Source organism: Larus michahellis, chromosome 7, assembly GCF_964199755.1.
Source record: "Larus michahellis chromosome 7, bLarMic1.1, whole genome shotgun sequence".
Classification (NCBI taxonomy): domain Eukaryota; kingdom Metazoa; phylum Chordata; class Aves; order Charadriiformes; family Laridae; genus Larus; species Larus michahellis.
Genome location: NC_133902.1, coordinates 9,279,476 through 9,299,690, shown reverse-complemented (window position 1 = coordinate 9,299,690; position 20,215 = coordinate 9,279,476). Strand labels below are relative to the sequence as shown.

General features: G+C 55.5%; 1 protein-coding gene across 3 annotated transcripts in view; it reads left to right on the top strand.

The window, feature by feature from the left end:
- The first annotated feature begins 550 nt into the window (after positions 1 to 550).
- CLUH (clustered mitochondria homolog) overlaps positions 551 to 20,215 on the top strand; it is a 39,231-nt gene continuing 19,566 nt past the window's right edge. Inside the window, exons 1-7 of one of the 3 annotated variants that reach the window (XM_074595900.1) lie at positions 551 to 754; positions 15,345 to 15,541; positions 17,140 to 17,311; positions 17,473 to 17,616; positions 17,829 to 17,956; positions 18,621 to 18,775; positions 19,613 to 19,738. In XM_074595900.1, coding sequence (XP_074452001.1) covers positions 652 to 754; positions 15,345 to 15,541; positions 17,140 to 17,311; positions 17,473 to 17,616; positions 17,829 to 17,956; positions 18,621 to 18,775; positions 19,613 to 19,738 — 1,025 coding nt within the window. In that variant the 5' untranslated portion in view covers positions 551 to 651. Of the gene's footprint in view, positions 755 to 1,455; positions 1,631 to 8,320; positions 9,729 to 15,344; positions 15,542 to 17,139; positions 17,312 to 17,472; positions 17,617 to 17,828; positions 17,957 to 18,620; positions 18,776 to 19,612; positions 19,739 to 20,215 lie in introns of those variants that run through there. The other 2 variants (XM_074595899.1, XM_074595898.1) reach the window with 2 other exon arrangements.

Genomic DNA, 20,215 nt, shown 5'->3' with positions numbered 1-20,215 from the left:
TGCATGGCTTTGGGGCAGGCATCTCTTGGTGGATGTAGGCTGCGGCCAGCCCCAAGGTTGATGGAATGGTTTGGGTTGGAAGGGATCTTGAAGACCACCTAGCTCCAAGCCCCTTCCAGCAGGTTGCTCAAAGGCCCGTCCAGCCTGGTCTTAGAATCATAGAATCGTCCGTGTTGGTCTCAGAATTATAGAATCATACAATCGTCTAGGTTGGTCTCAGAATTATAGAATCATAGAATCGTCTAGGTTGGATTTTTCATGGAGTCCAACCACCAGATCATGGAGTCCAACCACCAACCCAATGCTCCCAAACCCACCACTAAACCACGTCCCTCAGCACCACGTCTACATGTCAGATTTGTTAGGCTGTGGGTGGTGAGACACTGGAAGAGACTTCCCAGAGAAGTTGTGGATGCCCCATCCCCGTGCCGGTGGCGCGGGGCCGAATGCTGTCGCCCGCTGCCTGTGACCTTCAAAGCAGCGCGGCCCCTTTAAGGCGTTGCCCGGCGGGGCGCGGAGGTTGGTCCCCGGCGGCTTGCCGTAGCGCCGGGGTCTGCGGGGGAACCACGTGGGGCCCTGGAACGGGCGGCGCTGTCCTTCGCGGCGGGCGGGCGGGCGCGGGGTTCGGGCGCGTCCCCCCCAAAAACCAAAATGGTGATTAAAGCGGACGAAATGCCGCCGACCGCTGTGCCGGGCGGTGAGCAGCAGCAGGAGGAACCGGGAAGCCGCGGGAGGGTGACCCAGCAGCGCTCCGGTAAGAGGGGAGGACGGGTTGTGGGGGCCTGCGGCGGAGGGTCGGGCCTAAACGGGGCCTGGTGGGGCCTGCCTGGCCGTACCGGGGGTGTCCGGTGCAGGCCCGACGCCTCCTTCCCGGGCCCTGCGGGGTGCTGGGGTAGCGGGGCGGGGGGGCTTCTGCCAACTCGTCCCGCCAAGGGGAGACCCCGCCGGAGCGCCCCGCCACGGGGGTCGGCCTCCCGTATCCCCTTCCCCGGTCCAGGCACCCCCGTTTCTTGCGGGGAAGCCGTGCCTGGGCTATGGGGCCCGCTCCGCGGATCGGGGAGGCTCCGCGCAAGCCTGTCGTGTCCCCGGGGACGGAGGCCGCGGCGCCGGCAGCGGGGCCGGGACGCGTGATTCCCGCTGCTCGTCCGCGTCCCGGCGAGGCCCGTCCCGGAGAAGCGCCCCCGGCCGGGCCCGTCCCGGCGGAGCGGGGAGCCCCGGGCCCCGGTGAAGGTCACCTTCACCGGGCCGCACCACCGCGCGGCCGCGTGGGGGGGAGCGGCCGCTCCGGGGCCCTGCTCGTTCCCCGGGTCGGCCCCGCCGCTGCCCGGGCCCCGCAGGCGGCGGAGCGCAGCGGGCCGGGGCGGGTGCTCCCCGGGGCCTGGCCCGCCCGGCTGCGAGGAGACGGGCGCCGGTGGCGGCAGGCGCGGGGTGGGCTGCGGCGGCCGAGCCCGGGGCGGGGGGCGGTTCGGAGAAGGGTCGCCGGGTGCCCGGCTCGTCGAGGGCACGGCGGGACGCAGCCGTGTGCGGGGTGCGGGCGCTGCCCCCGGCATGGACGGTGGCCTGTCTGTTGCAGAAGGTAGGAGAGAGCTGGGTCCTCCCGGGAGTCTGGGACACCGGAGCCACTGACACGGTAGGAAATACTCAAAAGTAAGAACTTGGGTTTTTCTGGGAAGGGCAGGTGGCTTGTGCGAAACCTCAGCTGAAAATTATGCGCTTTAACTCGTTATTTGCTGGTTGCTCTTGCTTTAAATGAGAGCCTGAGTGCCTCAGGTCAGGGACGAGGCGCAGCCCCGTGTGCTGACTGTCCCCAGCGCCTGCCCCAGGACTCGGGGCACAGCCCTGCAGGCTGCCCCAGCTCTGTGTTTTGCTGGATTTGGTGTGTTGTATCTTCAAGAAGTTACGGTCCTGAGCGTTCTTAACAGCCTCAGCCGCCTCCTCTGATGTTTAACGTACAAGAAAAAGGGCAGAAGCAGCGTGGTTTGTGGCCGGCCTTCGTCCTGAGGCACTTGTATCCGCTGAGCGAGTAACCCGCCACTTCCTCCCTCCCCTGGTTTTATGGCAGCGAGGTAAATTTTTGAAGTTTGTCACCTAAAGCAAAGTTCATTGGCGTTTGGTGCTGGAACAGGCTGGATGCCGTTCAAGAGTGGGGAGGGCAGTGCTGGAAGCCTCCCCCCTCGCCTCCCCGTGCTGGGTTTTAAAGCAGGCGTCAGGCCTGCAGTGCCAGCAACTGGGTTAAAAAGTTACGCCGTGTAATCCCTGCCTCTCGGGGCACAAGCTGATTGCCGAAGGAGGTAGGGAGGTGGAAAAACCCTCCCCGTGTTGCAGCACGGCATGATTGCTCAGGCACCTGGTGGGTCTGGGGAGGAGGGGGAGGAAGGCTCTTGTCCTGTCTGGCAGCCTCGGGCTGAGGCCGTGTCTCTGGCGCATGGCTCCCAGGTAGAAGTGGGGGCAGCCTGTCCGCGTTGGCACTGGCATTACGGGCTCTGGTTGCCAGGCCTCTCTTTCTGCCAAGGAAAATCAGCTTCTTCTCTGATGTACCCGCTGCTGCCTGCATAGCTCACGGAGCACCCATCTGGGGCACCCTGCTTTGTCTGAAGGCGAGTGTCGGTGCCGCTGGGCAGTGGGCAGGCTCCGAGGGGGCTTCTGGCTCTGCTGTGCCAGGCGTCGAGACTTGGGTGTTGTTTTTTGTCTGTCTCTAAAAGGGGAGAGGGCTGATGACTGGAGTATTGTGTCCAGTTTTGGGCTCCCCAGTTCAAGAGGGACAGGGAACTACTGGAGCGAGTCCAGCGAAGGGCAACCAAGATAATTATGGGACTGGAGCATCTCCCTTATAAGGAAAGGCTGAAAGAGCTGGGACTCTTTAGCCTGGAGAAGAGAAGGCTGAGGGGGGACCTGATTAATGTTTACAAGTATCTAAAGGGTGGGTTTAAGGAGGACGGAGTCAGGCTCTTTTCAATGGTTCCCAGTGACAGGACAAGGGGCAATGGGCACAAGCTGGAACATAGGAAGTTCCGTTCAAATACACGGAAAAACTTCTTTACGGTGAGGGTGACAGAGCACTGGAACAGGCTGCCCAGGGAGGTTGTGGAGTCCCCTTCTCTGGAGATTTTCAAGACCCGCCTGGATGCAGCCCTGAGGGATGTGCCTTAGGCAATCCTGCTTCAGCAGGGGAGTTGGACTAGGTGATCTCTAGAGGTCCCTTCCAACTCTGAAGATTCCGTGACTGCTCCTGTCTGCCTCCATGCTTGACAAAACTGTTTGGGCCGCTCCATCCTTCATGTTCACAAAAACATGAACAGTTGGGGTTCCTGTAATGATTTCTGATGTGGGCAGTTATGGGTTAAGTTACCTTTCTTATTAGCTAGCACGAGATCAAGAGACAGCCATTGTGTGCAGCGCTTCTTGGATTGTTTCAGTTCCTGTAGTTGTCACTGCCTTAGAACAAGTTTATCTCACGTGCAAGTTTAGCAGTGCGTCTGGCTACCATAAAATGCTTTTCAACCTTGCCTTGCCTGAATATTTGCTTTTTCTAGATATGTCCCTCTGTCCCTGTTCTTCCAGTCCACACATATCTTCAGGAACGTCTTCTGTTAAAAAAGCGGAGAATGCAGGTGTTAATGGAAAACTGCTGTGAAGGCAAGTGTAGCTGTGCATTAGTAACAAGGTCAGAAGACTGATTCCTAATCTCGGGATCTGCTATCGCTGTCTGTCGCCCGACCTTGGAGGTTCACTGGTGTTTTGGAAAGGGCTGAATTGCTGGCAGTCGGGGTTTTTTAATATGCAGTTGTAACAGGCTTCAGGGGGGGAATCGGAGGAATATTGTGCAAGAGAAATCTGGTTGCCGCTGCAAGGTTAAGAAGAGGAAAGGAGTGTGATAACACAGTATCTGTGCGGCAAGACGGGGGATGGGAACCCGAGGGGATCATGTCTGGAGCGGTTCTGCTGGTGGGATAAGAGAGTCGAGCTCCCGCTGGAAGCTCGCTGCGCTGCCTGAGCAGCCTTCCTCGTGGGCTTCGCAGCTGAAAAGAGGAAGTAAGTAGGTCAGGAACATGCACCTAGATAAATCCACCCGCAGAACTGCCTCGTGCACAGTAAAAACAGCGCCGTGTTGCAGAGTCCTGTGTTTGTCTTCGTCGTCTTGTAAATGACTAAACTTGGCAGCGCACCCCTCTCCTGGCACAGCTTTCCAGCGCCCCTTTTGCTTTCCACCGTCATGCTCTATTGGTTGTACTAGAAAGTTGTTATTTCTAGAAGCTTTAAAGGTCTGAAGTTCATGCATTTTTTTTTTTATTTGCACTCGAGAAGTAAAACCAGCGCACGGGGCAGCACTTGGACAGAGCACAGATGAGGACTGCGACGTGGCTACTCCCGTGGCTGTTGCTTTTTGGAAGCCGGTCAGGTTTTCGCCAGTAGTCACAGGCCTGTGTAAGAGTTAGCATTTGGTTCGCACCTCCTGCAAGCGTGTGCTTGGTGTAGTGGAGCTCACACGTGCCCGTTTGGCAGTTGAGCTTTGCGCTGTGTTCCACCTTTTTAACGTTAGTGAGTCTGGGACGAGTGGTTGTCTGGCATTTTACTGACAATTTAACATAGATGTACTTAGACAGGCAACAGACCTTCCCTCTTGGGCTGGGAAAATAGATGTACGCTCCCAGAAGTAAGCTCTTTTCTCAAGCTGAAGAAATAACTGCTGTGGTGCTCACCAGCCACCTGACCGGCCCTGAGGGGAAGAATCCCGTGGAGCAGGCCGCTAAAGTAAGGTTCCCTGCAGCTAAGTGATGTTAGAGTAATGGCATGTTTTTTTTTTTAAAAAATAGTTTCCTTAGTTTGCCCTTCCCTTTCTCTTTAAAGAGAGAAGCTCTACTGCAACTCTTTGACGAAGCTGCAGGCTCAGAGGAGTTTTATGTAGTTACTGTCCAATAACATAAAACTGCAGGATCGTGACTCTTGCCCTGATTGCCTGGAGCTCCCGTGGGGCGGATTAGCCTGACACCAGCCCTCCTGCCCAGGCTCTCTGCTGGCTAACCTCCTGCCCTTGCGTTGGAGACTGGAAATGGTAACGTGGATAGCGCCTGTTAGAGATCCGTGTTGTGCAGGGTGCCCTGCGAGCAGGCACTGGGGGTAAGACTCTGTTTGTGCTGTCGGTGGCTCTGAACCCTATGAAGCCCCCACTAGCGTGGAAGCTCTGTGTGCAGGTTTTGCTGGGGTTAAGGTGGGCTCTGGTGCCAGCCTGGGGTATATGGCACTGTGTGAGGTAGGACAGGATTCTCCATGTCCCTGGCAGAGGGGTTTCCGTGGGACAGGCGAGTTTCCCAGGCTCTTGCAGAGCCACAGGAACGGCCGTCCAGCCCATTCCCCTGGCGCTGTGTGCGGCCCAGGGCAGCGGCTGGCACAGGGCTGGCCGGGTGGGAGGCTGCGGGCTAATCGGCACATCTGCGCTGCAGGATGCACCAAGGCAGTGGAATCAATATCGCAGCCGTCCGATCTCCCCTGCAGACCCTACCCAGAGCTCGCTGCCATCGCCTCTGTGGGTCTTGGGGTTCTCAGCCACATTAAGGCTTACATAGGGCTCTCAGGACTGGCAAAGTTGGTCTTTTCAGGCTTGTGCTGTGTGTTTTCTCCGGCACTGCTGTGGTTGTGGTGACAGGCCTCAGTGGTAGTGCAGGGTGAAGCTGGAGTCTTTCCTGCAACGCTGTGGAGCTGTGGCTGTTGCCTCACAGCACGGCTGCTTCTGTCTGCGGGCCTGATGTTCTGCTGGTCCCACTGCACACGAAGTCTAACGGGATAGTTCGGTTTCAGGCTCTCGCTGTCTCAGTAGCTTTCTGAAACTAAGGTATGTGCCAGAATAAAATACACATACTTGGAGAATTATGGACTGATTTCTCGCTATCTGTCTGAAATGTGACTCCTTCATCCATCTCTCTTCCCTTCAAATTTGAGAAACATGCTCTTGTTTCTCATCATAGTTGATGTTTTTGTTGGTGTCGATCTTTGCACTTTGCCTTGGGTCCTAGTCTTTGCTCCTGATTTCTGTGATGTTTGAGTTGTACGTTGTTGTAGCAGGGTCACCAGCCAGCTAGTTTCAGGACTAAGTTTCCGAAGTTTTGGCCAGATAGATAGTTTACACATGGGTTTAAATGTAGAACCCAGGTGTGGAGAGCACAGCGGGGGTAACTCAGGGTGCCAAATGCAAAGCACGAGGCATTTCAGTGGCTTGTAAGTGCCTGAGCCAGCAGCTGTGGGACCCCGGGGGCACCCCAGGGCACGGCTGCCATGCAAATGTCCCAGTATCAATGCGAATACAGAAAAGCCACAAACTTTTAAGTAGGCTGGAATGTGGCTTGAGTTGTTTAGGTCTATCCATCCAAATCTTACTGCGGACACACAAGAGCTAGGAATGGATAATTTCCCCACTTGCCATCCATGGATTGTTAGTGCCGCAGGAGAGATGTCGGGACCAGTGAGCCTGGGGCCCTTGTCGAGAGCCGCCTGCTGCAGCCCCGCCGTTCTCTCCATGCGAGTCAGTCCCCGGCGCTGTAAAGCTGCTGAGAAATAAATGCGGTGCTTATACCTCTGCCCACAGATGGGTTATAACCAATTTGAGTTTAATGACAGCAGTAGAGCAGCTCTAACGTTTCATTGTGGGCCCTTATTAAAAGAAGTGCTTGTTGCACCTAAAGTGCTGAAAGTTTCTGGGAACTGTGGTTTCCGCTGGGGAGGCAGAGGGAGGCACCTCTGTGCTGTCTCCCACCTCCCCTGATGGGATGTCCCGCAGAAATATTTACACTAGGGCCATCTCTGGAGCTAATGCCTATTCATTTAGTCAGTTTATTTACATTCATGAAACCATTTATTTTGTTTAATTTATTATTCAGGTAAAATTTAATTTGCGTTTGCTATACTGACACCAGCCTTCATGTGTCAAAGCTAGCACGTACCGCACTGCTCTGCGCTTGCTTTGTCTGGAGTTGAAGAAACGCTGCCCAGCTTCATGAGAGCTCCTGACTAGGTACTCCTCCAGGAGGAGATTCCACCTCTTCCCAGAGGTCTCTTGACAAGGAGGAAAAGTTGAAGTTGCCAACACACCTGAAGTCCTTCAGAAATCATCAGAAAAATATGAGTTACCAATGCTGATGTGATCTGGAAGTTGGTGCTGGCTCCCGAGGCCAAGGGGTGCCTTGTCTCACGGCTCTCAGGCCCAGAGGCTTCTGCACCAAAGCGTGGGTCGCTGGGGTTCCACGCGTACTGGGGCAGGAGCTCAAACGGGTTGGAGAGGGAGAGACTTCTGATTCCTCTTCCCTTCAAAAGGACAACAGAAGCTAGCCGGGGTTTTCCGTGGAGAGCTTTTGGTCTGTTTTTCAGCTGGTTTCTGCCTTTCTCCTGGCAGGTGGCTTGCTGACACGGGGGCTCTGGGGACTGCTCCTGGCCTTCCAAGGGCCTTCTTGGTAGGAGGGATTGCTCTTCCTCTGTGTTGTGTCGGCCTTGAGCAAGGGATCACGTGGTCTGTGTGGTCTTGGCTTTGGTCTAGCTTTGAGATTTTTGTGCTAGGGATGTGGCGCATATTTTTTCTTCCGCTCAATGCGGAGTTGTGCCCCTTCCTGTCCATGAAGTTGAGCACTGGGGAGACTTGCCGAGGAAGCCTGTGCTGAAACTTGGGCTACCCAGGAGTGGAGGGGTTGACAGCTTTGCTACCCAGACACGAAAGCTTTCCCAGGCAGGTCGTAGGCTGGTCGGTCCGGGCTGCAGTTCTTGCACCCCACATCGCGTGTTTGACGGGTCTGGCTCTTCGCTCGCGTCCCAGGAAGCTGGGACCACTGAGGGGACCCAAGCAGCTGGCTGCCGAGCAGCATGTCAGTGCTGGACCTGTGCCTGTGCACGGGGAGCCGCGGTGAAGGCGAGGAGCAGGCGGCTGCGACATGGCCTCGCCGGAGGCATGCTGTGGCCTGCTTGGCTGCAGCCTCCCGGGGCACCTGGGGCTTGCAGAAATCTCCAGCTCCGTAATCCCTGCCTCAGTTGCTGGGATTTCTTAAGTTAGCACAGAGAGAGGAGTGGCGTTAGGGGGTTGTGTGTGTGGTTTTGTGGTTTGTTTGTGTTTGACATGGCAGAGCAGGGCGAGAGGACAGAAAATTTGTCTGGGAACTACTTACTGGTTCACTGCCTGGCTGTTTTGTGCTCGCCTGCTTAGTATGGATGGCTGTGCCTGGGCCCAGGCGTGCCATAGTAACTGCCCTCGCCTTGTAATTCAATGCATCTCACTTGCTCGCAGGTTTGGCAGCGCTGAAGGGCTCCAGCACCCGTCCCAGGCTGCACTGGTGCAGCTCTCGAGGTCGGGCTATTTATAACCACCTGGGGCCGGGGCGATCGGGCCGGCATCCCTCTGTGAGCGCGCCTGAGAAACCTGTTAGATACGCGTCGGGTTTTGTTCTGGCGCGGCGGGGAGAGGAGAGGAGAACTTCGTCTGTGAGGAGCTGCTTTTGGGCTTCATGGATACCGTGGTGGTGTGAGCGTGGCGGTCGGGGAGGGGGCAAAGGCGCACGGTGGATGAAGGTCGCTGGGTGGCACGTTGGGAGAACTGCTGTGAGCCCAGCATCTGATTCTGGCGAGAACGCGGGACGTGAGCTCAGGGTGTGCAGGACGCCGTGCGGAGACAGCTGCCGGTCCTCTGCCTCCCGCCAGCCTGGGGCCAAGTAGGAATTTTCTTTGGAGAAGGCGGCCGACTGCGTGAGAAGGCGAGCAGGTCTGGGCTGCGGAGGGCGAGGGCTGCCGCGTGGGAGTTTGCCTTGTGGGGACTTCAGTATATGTGTGCAAACAAATCTAACTTTTCTAATCCGGTGCTGTATGAGCCAGGCTGCTTGTGATCATGGGGAACAGCCTTTTTGCAAACTGCTGCAGGCATGTCACCGATCTAATCTTCCAGACGCGCAGCTCTAACTCGCCCGATGAGAGGTCACCCCTCTTACCAAAGCCTCCCACGAGCTGTGCCGTCTGCCCGGAGATGCCAGAAGCTGCCCAGTGTGCTGGGCCCTATCCAGACATCATCCCCAGCGAGGCGGTGACTGGAAGCCTGCAGAAGTGCACCGAATACATCCGAGACCTATCGGAGGCCAAGGACGAAGAAGGAACGGTGACGGTCTGTGATAAGAGCTGTTTGAGACCTGCTGCTGGCGCTGCCGGCCCGCTCCAGCAGGCAGAGGCATCCCGGGTGGTGGGTGTCCTTCCAGCCGACCTTGGGGAAGGGCCGGCGGGGCTGGTCGATCATGCTCAGTTGCTTGAGGCCTGCCAGAGCTGCGTGAAACCTGAGGACGGCGGCTTAGCCCATAGATCCTGCCGCCGGGACGAGCACGTGGCGGCAGCTGACCGGGCGGATGCGGCCCCTGGAGCACGTCCCGCTGGCCAGGGCCGCGGTGAGGGACGAGCAGCTTTAGTGGGTCCGGACAGCGTGCCGAAACGGAGAGGTACCGCTGCCTCCCCAGGGAGCCCTGGGACACCTTCCCCTGCTCTGCCAGCGAGTGCAGGGAAAACCCCGCCGGCCCAAAGGACAGTCGGATCGCCTGTCCCCCTTGGCGAGGTGTCATCTAAGGCTCGGGATGCAAGTACTGGTTTTGTAGTGACAGACCCCGCTGCCTGCCCCAGTGGCAGGTCAAGCTGTGATCCTGGCTCTCCAGCGCAGGCACTGTCCTCAAAGCAGCAGCAGAAGAAGAAGAGGAAGAAAAAGAAGCTCACGCATCTAGGTGCTCAGCGACATGGCACCATGTCGTGCTTCGTGTGCCCTTAATGGGGGTGGGTGGCCGTGTGTGCCTGTGGGACGGGGCAGGAGGAAGGAGAGGGGAGGCAAGATGACATTTTAACTTCACGGCAGAAAGAAAGAGAGGAGAGTGGCGAGATATCCCACCCGGGGTGTGTACTGCAGAGGGACCTGTCTGGGCCTTGTCCATGTTAGCAAAGCAAACATAAAATTTTGCTTATTTTTTTCTTAATTGATAAGGCAAATCCTTCTCTTGTTTGTGACTGCAAACATGGTCCTTGTAAAGGACAGGAGCGGGTCTGGCAGGCATGGCCTGCAGCAGTGCAGGCAGGAGCGCGGGGCGGCGAGGGCTTGGAGCAGCGTTTGCTCGGAGCCTTTGGCCCCCTTCAGCCCTGCGCGGGTGGGAGGAGGTGCCCGCGCTGCAGGGATGGAGCAGCTCCGCAGCTGCCCTGGGCTCAGGAACGGGATGTTCCTTCTCCTCTTTTGCTCTGTACATCTTCCCAGCGCTGTGGGGGCAGCGGGGCTCCAGCCAGTTGCTGCAGCATGGGAGAGCAGCAGCCGCTCGGCCCCATCCTGCTTTTCTCCTCTCCTGCTTCTCCACGGACTGGCACAGCACGGCTCCAGCGTGGCACCAAGTGGTAATGGAGCTGGAGTGGCTTTTGCCTTTCTATCGCTGTACTTGGTTTTGTTCAGTCCCTGTGCAGTGGCTGAATTTTGGTCTCAAATGCTGTCTTCTGGTGCACCTGGTGGCATGAGGGGGTGTGGAGGGTGACTGACCCGAGCTGGTTGCTTGGTTTCTGGGTTAGTGCCTTGCTTGCTCCCCGAGTGCCCGTCGGCGTGGCAGCAGCGGGTGCTGGGGCTGCAGGCACGGCTGGCTGGGAGACCGCGCGGAAACTGTCTTGTGCTGCTCAGAATTCGAAATACCTCTGAGGAGGGAAAGGCAGAGTTTGAGCCCTCAGAGTGACACTGGAGCTGATAAGAAATGCACTCCTAAACTCAGTGATGGAAAAGGTAGGGTTTTAATTTTCATTTTCTATGTCTCTGATAATCTCTATTGTTACTAAATGTGGGGAAGGAAAGGTCTCCTGTACAGGGCAGTCCGTGGGTCTGGTACCGTTGCTTCCCCCACTCTCCAGACCAGGCTAACTTGTAGGAACACAACGTTGCTGTCTCTTTGACCTGATCATTTGAAAAAAGAATTAGCGGCCAACTTTGGTTTAGAAGATTTGTTTGAACATTAACTAGTTATTAACAAACACTTCCCATGTTCTATCCTGGCTATCGCTGTATGCAGCCAGCGACATTCAGGCACCCTCTTTCATGCTGGGGTCCTGACCGGTGAGCTTTGCGAAGTGCCCACCACCCGTGCAGGTTGCTGTAAGTAGGAACTGTGATTAAAGTGGGGCCTGTCACCCTGGCGTGTGTGCTTGTTGTCCAGGTGCAAGGATGAAACTTAATCCTTGTGCTGAACCTCTCTCCCAGATGTGAGCTGCTGTCAGGCAGTTGATCCTCCCGGCGAGGTGGTGCCGGAGCTGCCTCCTCCCCTCTTCCATGTTTTGCTTTGCCGGTTCTCCTGACGCTTTAGTCTTGCGTGCACTCGGGGTTTGTTCACGCTGTGCTCCGAGTAGCGATGAGAACATCGTGTTACAGCCCGGCTGCCAGCCAGCACAAGCCGGAGCTTAGCAGCCTCAGACGCGCCTGTGGGTACAAACCAAGGGCCGAGAGGAGGAGGGTATTTGCTGGGATGCAGCTGCATTCCTTGGTATAACAGGGGAGCCTGGAGGTCACGGCATCTCGAGGCCAAGGGATCTCCTGGCTCTGTCTCCAGCAGGGTGAGCGGGGCAGTATGCGGAGGAGCGGCTCGTGGTGCCCCTGGCGTGGTGGGATCGCTTCCCCGTGACTCAGCCGCCTTCCGCAGAACCGTCCGGGGTGCATCGCATGGCGCGCTCTCCTGCAGGTGAGAGCTTGCAACTGGCCTGTCTGGGGCTTGAACTGAGAGTGAGTAAGAGAAGAGAGGTCTCTGCAGGTGTCTTCCAGGTGTCCCTGTTGCTCTTCCTGCCATCTTGAGTATGCTGAAATCAAGTGCCCGATGCTTTTTGCCTTGCTGTCCCTGCCGGCACCGCTGAGGCCGCAGCACAGCCGGTCTGCAGCAGGCGGTAAGAACCGGCGAGCCACTTTGAGGCAGGTGGGAGAAGCTCCGCTTCCCCTGGGGAGAGCACAGGCGGTGAGTCAGCTCCCAGCGGCCAACACGTCCTCCAGGCACGCTCGCCTGCGCTGCCGTCAGCTGGGGTTGAAGCGAAACGCGCTGTTTCCATCAGAACGTACCCATTCTGTAAAAGCCCCCACTGGAAAGCCTTTGCTGGCCTTAAATCAGAGGGTTAACCTGCTGGACAGCCATTCTTTCTTGGTCCAGGCTTAACTTTTGTTTCTAAACTTAAGGCACTGCTGGCTGGAGCTCGATCTTCTGGCGTAAGGAGACATGAAGGTGTTGCCTCTACATGTCTCTTCTGATGCAAAGTGTAGAGCTGTACCACTCAAGTAGGGAAAGAGGGGCAGAAGGTGTGAATACGTTGTATTTCTGCAGACAAGAAACAGTTCTCTGATTTCTGAAACAACCGGCAGTTTGGGGATCTGATACCCCTGAGTAGGGAGAAGGAGAAGCGTGGCCCTGGTTGGTGACTTTTCCTTGCAGCAGGCAAGCTTTCCCTGTCTTCCTTTGCTTTGCAGCTGAAGGTGTTTGTGCTCGAGCCCAGCGTGTGCATGGGTTGCTCAGCTCTCGTGTGAAGCCCGTCTCCTTCTGGTTTAGTTAGTCCCTATGCACTGCTTTCCTCCTCCCCGCTTCCATCTCTGAGCTGGCCAGTTAATTTCTGCTTGCTATGGAGGCACATTCTCTGCTGGATCTTGCTTAGGGAAAAAAAAAAAAGGGCAAACCAAAATCACATTTACTCAGAGATGACAGTGTCCCTTTCAGGAGTATCCTACCAACTGTTGTGGTACAGAAGTAGCTTCAATGCCCAACTCGCTGCTGCTGATGAGGTGGTTGGAAAGCATTCTCGGTCAAGCCTTTAGCATGACTACAGGAGTGTGCCTGGAGCATGGCACAGGGCAGAGTGCCGGAGCATCAGGACAGGTGACGTGGCTGGAAACTAGAGCAGAGAGACAGGAGCTGGCACATCCCACCGGCTGCTCCTTCCACACCTCAGCTGCCAGCACAAGTCCACTGTTCGTAAGCAGCACCTCGAGCCTGGCGTCTGTGACACTGTCTGTCAGAAAAGGTCCTTGGTCACGGATGGGTGGAGATTGGGGGTCTCGGGGTGGTGCAGCTGTGCCTGGATTTTTCCCTTGGCGGCTGCCACAGCGGGTGAAGATGGGCTACTGGGTCTTCAGACAGTGCTGCAGCCTTCCTCGTAGCCAAGTTCTGCCTCCTCTTTCTGGCTGCTAGAGCAGGAGCAAAAGTTCAGTGATTCTGCGCCGTTTTGGGGGCCAGGGACTGGACTAAGCCTGGCTCGGGAGCTGGTGAGTTGTCCTCTCTGGTACTAGTAGCCCCAGGTGAAGCAGTTCTGCGGTCGCTTTTCTGCTCTCCCTCCTCGTCCCCACGTGTTCAGGCAGTCCGGTTGTGGGGTGTGACGAGGGGCTCTCCCCAGCCCTCTGGGCATGGCGTGGTTTTTCTGAAACCACGTCTCTTGGGGCACTCTTGTGTGGAGCTTTTCTTTCTCTTTTCTAGCATGATTGCAGTTCGCTAGAGCCAGGCCTCTTGTCTGGCATGCCCGTGGTTTCATCTGTCAAAGAAATGAACAGCTCGCGTTAGGGACATACGCAAAGTGACAGGGAACATGAGCAGCAGCTGCCGAGATGCTGGAGGCAGCAGAGGCTGCTAAAGGTAGCTCTGCTACCTGCTGCCTTTTGGAACGGATGTGCTTTTCTTCCGTTTCTTGCTCTTTCACCATGTCCTGATTCAACCTTGACAGTTGTCTCTGAGGTGGGTTTGCTGTTGGCAGGCATAGTCTGCAGCAGGAGTTTGACTCTCCGGGGACGCTTCAGCAGGGCTTGTTGCTGCAGCCTCGTATTGTGCTCCAGAGGTGTGCGAGGGGATACAGCATTTCCATCCCTGTTCTTGTACGTGATGAAGGCTGGGTGACTCTTCCGGGCTGCCGGAGCAGTTGGGGCTGATAGGCAAGAACTAGGTGTGATAGCTTTAGGTCTTCAAGCCACAGCGCCAGTCTGCATTTCAGAAATGACAGAGGTTGAGCTGCCATCTCCCCTGGAGCGCAGCTGGGGCTGGGACCGATGCCTTGCTAGGAGGTGAGGAGGAGGAGGAGGAAAGAGACCTGCCAGGTGGAGCTGCCTGGAGGACCGCAGCTTGGTGCTCAGCAGCCTCCGGGCATTATCCTGGCCTTGAGCTGCCCTGACCCCATGCAGCCTTTCAGAAAGGCTGTTCCCGGTGCCCAGGAGAGCCCCCAGACCGCTCCATCTGCGCCGCCTGTGAGTGGGTGGCTGGGAGCACCACGCCGGGAGCACCACGCCAGAGCCACCACATGTGGTGGGGGTCCAGGACAGGACACTGTGAACGCACCCCATGTGGCGCGACGCCCCCTCCCTTCTGGCACTCGCTGCCCGGGGTGGGCGGATCGGAGCAATGCCTTGCTCCTGGCTGGGGACAAGGGGGACTCTTCCCTCTCTACAGGTGTCATCAGCAGCTCTTTCCATGACTCCAGCTTACCCTGGCAGCACCTCAGTCCAACAATGCAGTGTATCCTCTTCAGCGCGGTCCCCAGCCCGGTTTGGTGGGTATAGGCTGCTCTAGGAGACCTGCAGCTTCCCAGATCTTATCGGCCCTCTGACACTATCTACCTTATTGGAAAAGAAAACAAACCATTGCGGGAGCAGTGAAGTAGGTGCAGAGAGCTCCCCTTCCCTGTGACGCATCTGTCTAAATGAGCACTTAAAATGTCGTCACCGTTTTCTTGAATAAAATTGCTTAGGCAAGGCCTCGCCCTGGCACCATGGGATCTCTGCGAAGTATTTGGGAAATGCAGAGGGTGGTCAGATGTGGGCAGGGCCGTGGGAGCTGTTTGTGTGCCTGTGGAGTAACCTGGCTCCCACGTGACGCGCAGCTTAGCAATGCAACTGCGTCCTCCCCTCCCTGCTCCCTGGCGGAGCAGTAGCGTACCAGGAGGTATGTTGGAGCTGTGTAACATGTTGGTGCAGAGGTTACAGCTGCCTCCGGGCCGCAAAGCACCACACACCCATCTCTTTTAATTAAGAGGCTTCTTAAGACCAAGCTGAATGTGTTGTACACTGACCCATCCTTCTTGCTTCCCTTCCCTTCCCTCCCCTCTCCGCACAGGGTTTGTGGAAGATGCAAACCCCGCAGGCGAGTGAGAGTGTGTTAATTATGCTGTGAGGCGAAGGGAGGGAAGGGCCTGGCACACCTATGTCTAGTAAACATCAAGTGCAGAATGAAACGCTTGCTGCCTTTTAACCCCTGGTTCGTTTGGGTTGGCCAGAGGACGGTGGTGTTGTCCGAACCAGTCTCTCCAGCCACTCGGAGAGGACAGTCCGTTTGCTCAAACCTTGTCTAAATCCCTCTCTTCTCGCCCAGAACACCCGTCTGGCGTGGCACTGATGAATGGCAGTGGCCCACACGAGAGCCTCAAGGGCGAGAAGGATGCCAGGCAGAACGGTCACGAAGAGGCTGACCCGGGAGAAGACGGGAACGACCAGGAGGTCATTGTCATACAGGACACGGGATTTACCGTCAAGATCTACGCGCCAGGGATAGAGCCCTTTTCCCTGCAGGTACCTCCCTTTGCTGGCTGGGGAGGGAACTGAGGAGGAGGCGGGAAGCGTTTGAGCCAGGGCACACGCAGCACTGTCCCTTCAGCCAGGCAGGGAAGGGGACAGGGGACTGTGCCTGGAAAGGCCCCCGTTAGCCCCCACAGCCTGGACAGTACCTTCAGGCTGGTCACCGCTCCCTGACATATCTGTCCTCCGATGGGATTAAGTGGGGAAGGAGGCAGAAAAGCATGGAGGGAGCAGGAGAGAAGCTGCCTGACCAGCGGCTCCTAGAGAAAAAGGAAGGAAGAGGAGACGTGAGCAGCAGGCTGCCTGGCACAGGCCTGCTGAGGCTTTGCAAGGGTGAGGAGGGTGTCTTGCTCCGGATTCCAGGTGTGGAGCAAGGGAAGGGGGAATTAGCCGAGGTGTAGCTGCTCCTTGTCCATCACAGAAGGGCTCAGGCACGGAGCTGAGCATGGGGAAATGGCCTTCCCCCTTCTGGGCTGTTTTGAAGGAGGGGTGTGAAAATATGATTTCTGGGTCTGGCTCTCAGGAAGGGAAGATCCCTTGCTTGCCTGGCAGTTTTGGCATGATGCTCCTTCGGGCTAACGTGGGTTTGGTACAGGGACAGGCGCTAGCACAGCTCAGGGAGCTCAAGCACGAGCCTGAAGATCAAGGGAATGATGCAGTCTCCACTTCCCCTCTGCAGAGAGAGCTCTGCGTGTGTCATGTGGACAACGGCATGTGCTGCCAGACCCGGACGGGCTTTGACATGCCTAGCTGATACTCTGATTTAGCCTGATACTTCACTGAAAACCATTTGGATGAAGTATCTCTAATTTCAGGGGGAGGCGTCAGGAGTCTAAACTGAGTGGGAAGTCTTATCTCCCCAAGACTAGCAGAGAGTGCAGTGAAATTACATCCCCCATGAAACTAGCTGTATCTCAGCCTAGCTTTTTTCTCCTTTAAATCCCCTTGGCTGATAGTTTTAATAGGCTAATAATAGCAGGCCATGTTGTTTACAGCAGCTTATGTAAACTACCCTGAGCCTTCCTCGCTTGCGAGCAGTGTCAGCGGTGCCGGAGCCAGCGCAGGGAGGTAGGAGAGCAGCCCCGCTGCACGAGCCGGGGCAGTCTCTTGTGTCACGGGCTCGCAGGCGGCGTGCCCTGGAGGTGTGGCACTGGTGTGGACATGCCACGCCGCCCTGCAGATACTGCGGCAGATCAAGTGAAGGAAATGGCTTGTCTTCCATGTGCATCGTTCAAAGCCTCACCACAAACATGCGGTGTGAATGGATAAGGAAAGAGACCCTGGTTTCCCCCCCCACCTTCTATTCCTTCACTGCCCTCTCTGCCATCTCTGTCCCATGCAGAGTGCTCAGAACAGTGCTGGGCTGTGACACCTCCGGGTGCCAAGCTGTGTGGGATGGAGCTGGTGCTGCCAGAGGTGGCAGCGCCCTCCCAGCAGGGACAGAAGTGATCATCCTGGGAGGGAGAGCTAGAGCCTGCCTTTCCAAGCCTGGAGAGGTATAAAAGGTGTTTGATTCTGCAGCAGAGAGACAAAGTTTGGCAAGAACATGTGTGAGGACTGAGAATAACTGTCTGGGTTCTTCCCTTCTTAAGGTCTCTCCTCAAGAGATGGTGCAAGAAATCCACCAAGTTTTAATGGACCGTGAGGATACCTGCCATCGGACTTGCTTCTCTCTGCAGCTGGATGGCAATGTCCTCGATAACTTTGCTGAGCTGAAAACTATTGAAGGACTGCAGGAGGGCTCGCTGCTGAAAGTGGTGGAAGGCAAGTTTCTTCCCACTTCGGGAGGGGATGAGTGAGGGTTTCATAGGGAGTGGTTTTGGCCACCTGGCAGCCCTTTCCTGTGGTTCCATTTTGAGACCTGTGTGCCAAAGGAGTAAGCGACTGTGTAATTCCAGTTTCTTTCCTCCCCTTTTGCTCATCAGAGCCATACACCGTGCGAGAAGCCAGGATACACGTGCGTCACATTCGGGACCTTCTGAAGAGTCTTGACCCATCAGATGCTTTCAATGGCGTGGACTGTAATTCATTGTCCTTCCTGAGTGTCTTCACTGAAGGAGACCTGGGAGGTACGGGGCAAAAAGGCTTCTCTGGTGTGGTCAGTGTTTTCATTCCCCTGACTCCTTGCTTTGTTAAAACACATCATTAACAATCAGCCGTCCCACATCATTCAGGAGTGCAGAGAAACACTCGGAGCACTTCTGCATTCCTCCTTGAGTAATTACTGGAGGAGGGAATGCTGCATTTTTCAGCACTGACATTCTATCTCTGTCCATTCTAGACAGTGGCAAACGGAAGAAAAAAGGTACCGAAATGGAACAAATTGACTGCACCCCTCCTGAACATATCCTGCCAGGTAGCAAAGAGAGACCCCTGTGTGCCCTTCAGCCCCAGAACAGAGACTGGAAGGTAGAGTTCTCCTGTGTCATTAAAACAGCTATTGGCACATTCCTTGCAGCAAACTGGTGTTCAGGGATTGAAAGCTGCACTGAAGTGGACTTTGGGATTTGCTCTGCTTGATGCTTAATGAGTGCTGGAATAGCACTGCTTAGCCAAAAGAATAAAGTCCAAGAGCTTGTGTGCAAAACACTGGACACCCCATCTGGACACCTGCGGAGTGTAAAATGGCCAGTATTGTTGGGAGGGGTGGCCGGGAAGGGAGAGCAGCATTTCTCTGCAAAGTCCTGGAGGCAGGATCTGCAGATTGCTACAAATTACCCGTAGTTTTCCCATACCCTCCCACTTGGATTCCGGTTTAGAAGCTGCCACTTGAAAACCAGTACAGCAAGAAATCCATGCCTTGTGCAGCCCAAAGGCCCAGGGTGTCTGTTTTTACCTGTGTCTTACGGTGTGAAAGGCAGCAAACTGAGACAAATTAGCGGACTGCAAATTGGCTCGAGGAAGGTTATGCTCTTGAGACCTTTTTTTTTTTTTTTTTGTAAGCTCTGTTTCTGTAAGCAAGTGAGGGCTGCAGGTAAAAGGTAAAAAATCTGGCATGTATGTCGAGTGGCTCTGTAACTTAAGGGAATTAATTCTTGCTGACGGGACTTTCTTCTGTTGTGTTCTTCTGTAGCCTTTGCAGTGCCTAAAGGTATTGACGATGAGTGGCTGGAACCCTCCACCTGGTAATCGGAAAATGCATGGGGACCTCATGTATTTGTATGTCATCACGGTGGAGGATCGGCACGTCAGTATCACTGCATCCACTCGAGGATTTTACTTGAATCAGTGAGTAACTTAAGATTCCTCCTGTCCTGTCCCGCAGCAGGGAGCTTGCGATTGCTAACTGGAAAAGAACCCACGAACAAACAACTGCTACTTTTCTTTTTGTGGAAAATAGCCTATTTTAATTCACTGCTTACATGGGTTTGTCAGAGTTGCTATACTGGATTGGGCTGTTCAGTTATGCCAGGTACCATTTCTTCACAGTGGATAAATGCCTGATGCTTTAGGGAAAGTTTAAACCATCCCATAATGTCATCAGCTAATTGGAGCATTTTGAGTTGGGAGGGAATTCCTTCCTGACCATTGCAACTATCTCATTTTGCCCTAAAGCAAAAGCGCAGCCTGTCAGAACTTCCTGAGCTGGGCACGGATTTGACTAGGGGTTTTTTGGTGTTTTTTGGTTGTGTTGTGGTTTTTTTTTTTTTTTTTTTTTTCAGTAGTGCCTATGAGAGACTGTTTGAGTGGCTGCGCTGGGGGGCACTCTGCCTGTGCCCGTCAGAGTAGCTCATGAGGGAGGTGCAGGGTCCATCCAGCCCAGCAGCCTGTAACGGAGACCTATTGAGTTGGGGGTGGGCAGGAGAGAACTTCAGAACAATGAACCCTTCTGTACCTGAGCAGCCATCGGCTCAGAAACATCTCTGGGTGGCCTTCATCCCGCAGTGCAGATAATGGCCTGGGGGCAACCATAACTGCGTGTTTTAAATACCCTTATATGTGAATTATAACTGTATCTGAGTGCAGGATCCGGGAGACCAAGTGTTCATGTACCGGGTTCCTAGGGTATGGGAAGTCTCAGGTGTGACAACAGCTTGTGACTTCATGTCTCTTTTTCTCTTGCAGGTCTACTGCGTACAACTTCAATCCCAAACCTGCAAACCCCAGTTTTCTCAGTCATTCCTTGGTGGAACTACTTAACCAGATCAGCCCTACCTTCAAAAAAAACTTCTCTGCTCTCCAGAAGAAACGGTAGCAGCACTTTTTTCTCTGTAGTTGCCTCAGGTAGTCTGTTGTGAAGTTGGTTGGTGAGGCCCAGCTGCGTGGCTGGTTCTGTGGGAGCTGGATGCCTGCTTTCTCTGAGCTCCTGTAGTGGTGGGGTGGCTGGGACATGCGGGTCTGTGCAGCGAGGACCCCAAAACACCTGACTTAATGTCGTGGCAGCACCCTGATGTAACTGGTTTTCCCTTGCTCGAAACACGGAGCTGTCAGAGCTGGTGTGGCTTGTCTGCTGTTGTTCAGCACGACAGTACCAGAGGCCAGCGGAAGCCCAGAGTCCTGACCCTCATCCACCAGGTGGTATCTCTTGGCTGTAGCTCCCGATGACTCTTGCTTACAGCATGTAGACTTAGAGATTTCGGTTCTGCCTAAAGCAAAGGGCGGGGGCATGACAGCTTTCCATTGCTGTGGGAGTATCGGTTGTGGGGCTTACCTGGAATTCAGCGCACT